Source organism: Rhinoraja longicauda, chromosome 10 (genome assembly GCF_053455715.1).
Source record: "Rhinoraja longicauda isolate Sanriku21f chromosome 10, sRhiLon1.1, whole genome shotgun sequence".
In the NCBI taxonomy this organism is placed as follows: Eukaryota; Metazoa; Chordata; class Chondrichthyes; order Rajiformes; family Arhynchobatidae; genus Rhinoraja; species Rhinoraja longicauda.
In genome coordinates this window covers 34,893,838-34,895,277 of record NC_135962.1, presented here as the reverse complement: position 1 = coordinate 34,895,277, position 1,440 = coordinate 34,893,838, and the positions used below count along the sequence as shown (strand labels likewise).

Here is a 1,440-nt window from a genome sequence, read left to right as displayed (position 1 = left end):
GAGTACTGGTTGAGTTGAATATTTAACGGGTTGAAAGCCTTGCAGCAGTCTGTTGGGATTAGAATTTATCGGCATAAAATGTTGAACTATTGACATTATTATACTTGCATTTCCAGTGATGGGAGGGGGGGGGGGGGTTTAAAATCAACACCACAATGGTGTGATGTGTGTGCAGATGAGCTGACACTCTGTTCGCATAAAGACAAATAGCCATACATTTGCTAATGTGTGCTAAATAAATAGTACATGCAATTATGATATTTTGCAGGAAGCAAACATTTTCATTTCAGTGATTCATTGTCATTTTGAATGATTAAATCTGTGCGATTCTGAATTTTCTCTGTTCCGGTGTGTAATTGGTCCTTGCTTGTTTTTTCAGCCTTGGCAGAAGGAGGTATATTTTTTCCAAACTTCAATGATACTCTGTCCAGTACTCTTCGTGATACTCAAGAAATGGTAAGTTTGTAAACGGTCTGCTTTTGCAAATAACAAAGTCTTTGGATTATAATTCACTGCTATCCTTAAGGTTTCTTTATATTTGCTTCATCTGTGTGTTATCCCTGTGTTGTGCTTCAATGCCTTGGCGTTAGGAGAGTGAAAATCAACCAATGTTTCTGTCGTTAATTGCTATCTAATGACCCCCCCGGAAATGAAAGCGTAAGTGTAATTGTCAATAGTGGACAGACGCAGCCTCTGTGAAGAAAAGTCTGCCAGCCCTCACTGCACAGTTTGGAGTGAAATAATGACAATTTGCCCAAGGTATTTGGAGGCCAAGCAGTGCGTAAAGTAGCCCAGCTGGAAATTCGTGTATTCAGAAAGGGAGTGGGACACAGAATTGGCAGAAGAAATGTCGATAAATATGATCTCGAAGGTATTTATTTCACAAAATGCTGCAGTAACTCAGCAGGTCAGGCAGCATCTCAGGAGAGAAGGAATGGGTGACGTTTCGGGTCGAGACTCTTCAGACTGATGTCAGGGGGGCGGGACAAAGGAAGGATATAGGTGGAGGCAGGAAGATGGAGGGAGAACTGGGGAGGGGAAGAGAGGGACAGAGGAACTATCAAAAGATGGAGAAGTCAATGCAAGCTGCCCAAGCGAAATATGAGGTGCTGTTCCTCCAATTTCCAGTGGGCCTCACTATGGCACTGGAGGAGGCCCATGACAGAAAGGTTAGAGAAACGATCGCCGAGCCTGCGTTTGGTTTCGCCGATGTATAAAAGCTGACATCTGGAGCAGCGGATACAATAGATGAGGTTGGAGGAGGTGCAGGTGAACCTCTGTCTCACCTGGAAAGACTGTTTGGGTCCTTGGATGGAGTTGAGGGGGGAGGTAAAGGGACAGGTGTTGCATCTCCTGCGGTTGCTGGGGAAAGTGCCCGGGGATGGGGTGGTTTGGGTAGGAAGGGACGATTGGACCAGGGAGTTACGGAGGGAACGGTCT

The 1,440-nt window shown here is 45.1% G+C and overlaps 1 protein-coding gene across 1 annotated transcript in view; it reads left to right on the top strand.

Moving 5' to 3' along the window:
* Positions 1-1,440, top strand: part of LOC144597524 (TALPID3 protein-like) — a 57,956-nt gene that overhangs the window by 3,379 nt on the left and 53,137 nt on the right. The window contains exon 2 of the mRNA XM_078407004.1: positions 380-456. Within this exon, the coding sequence (XP_078263130.1) occupies positions 380-456 (77 nt within the window). The remainder of the gene's footprint in view (positions 1-379; positions 457-1,440) is intronic.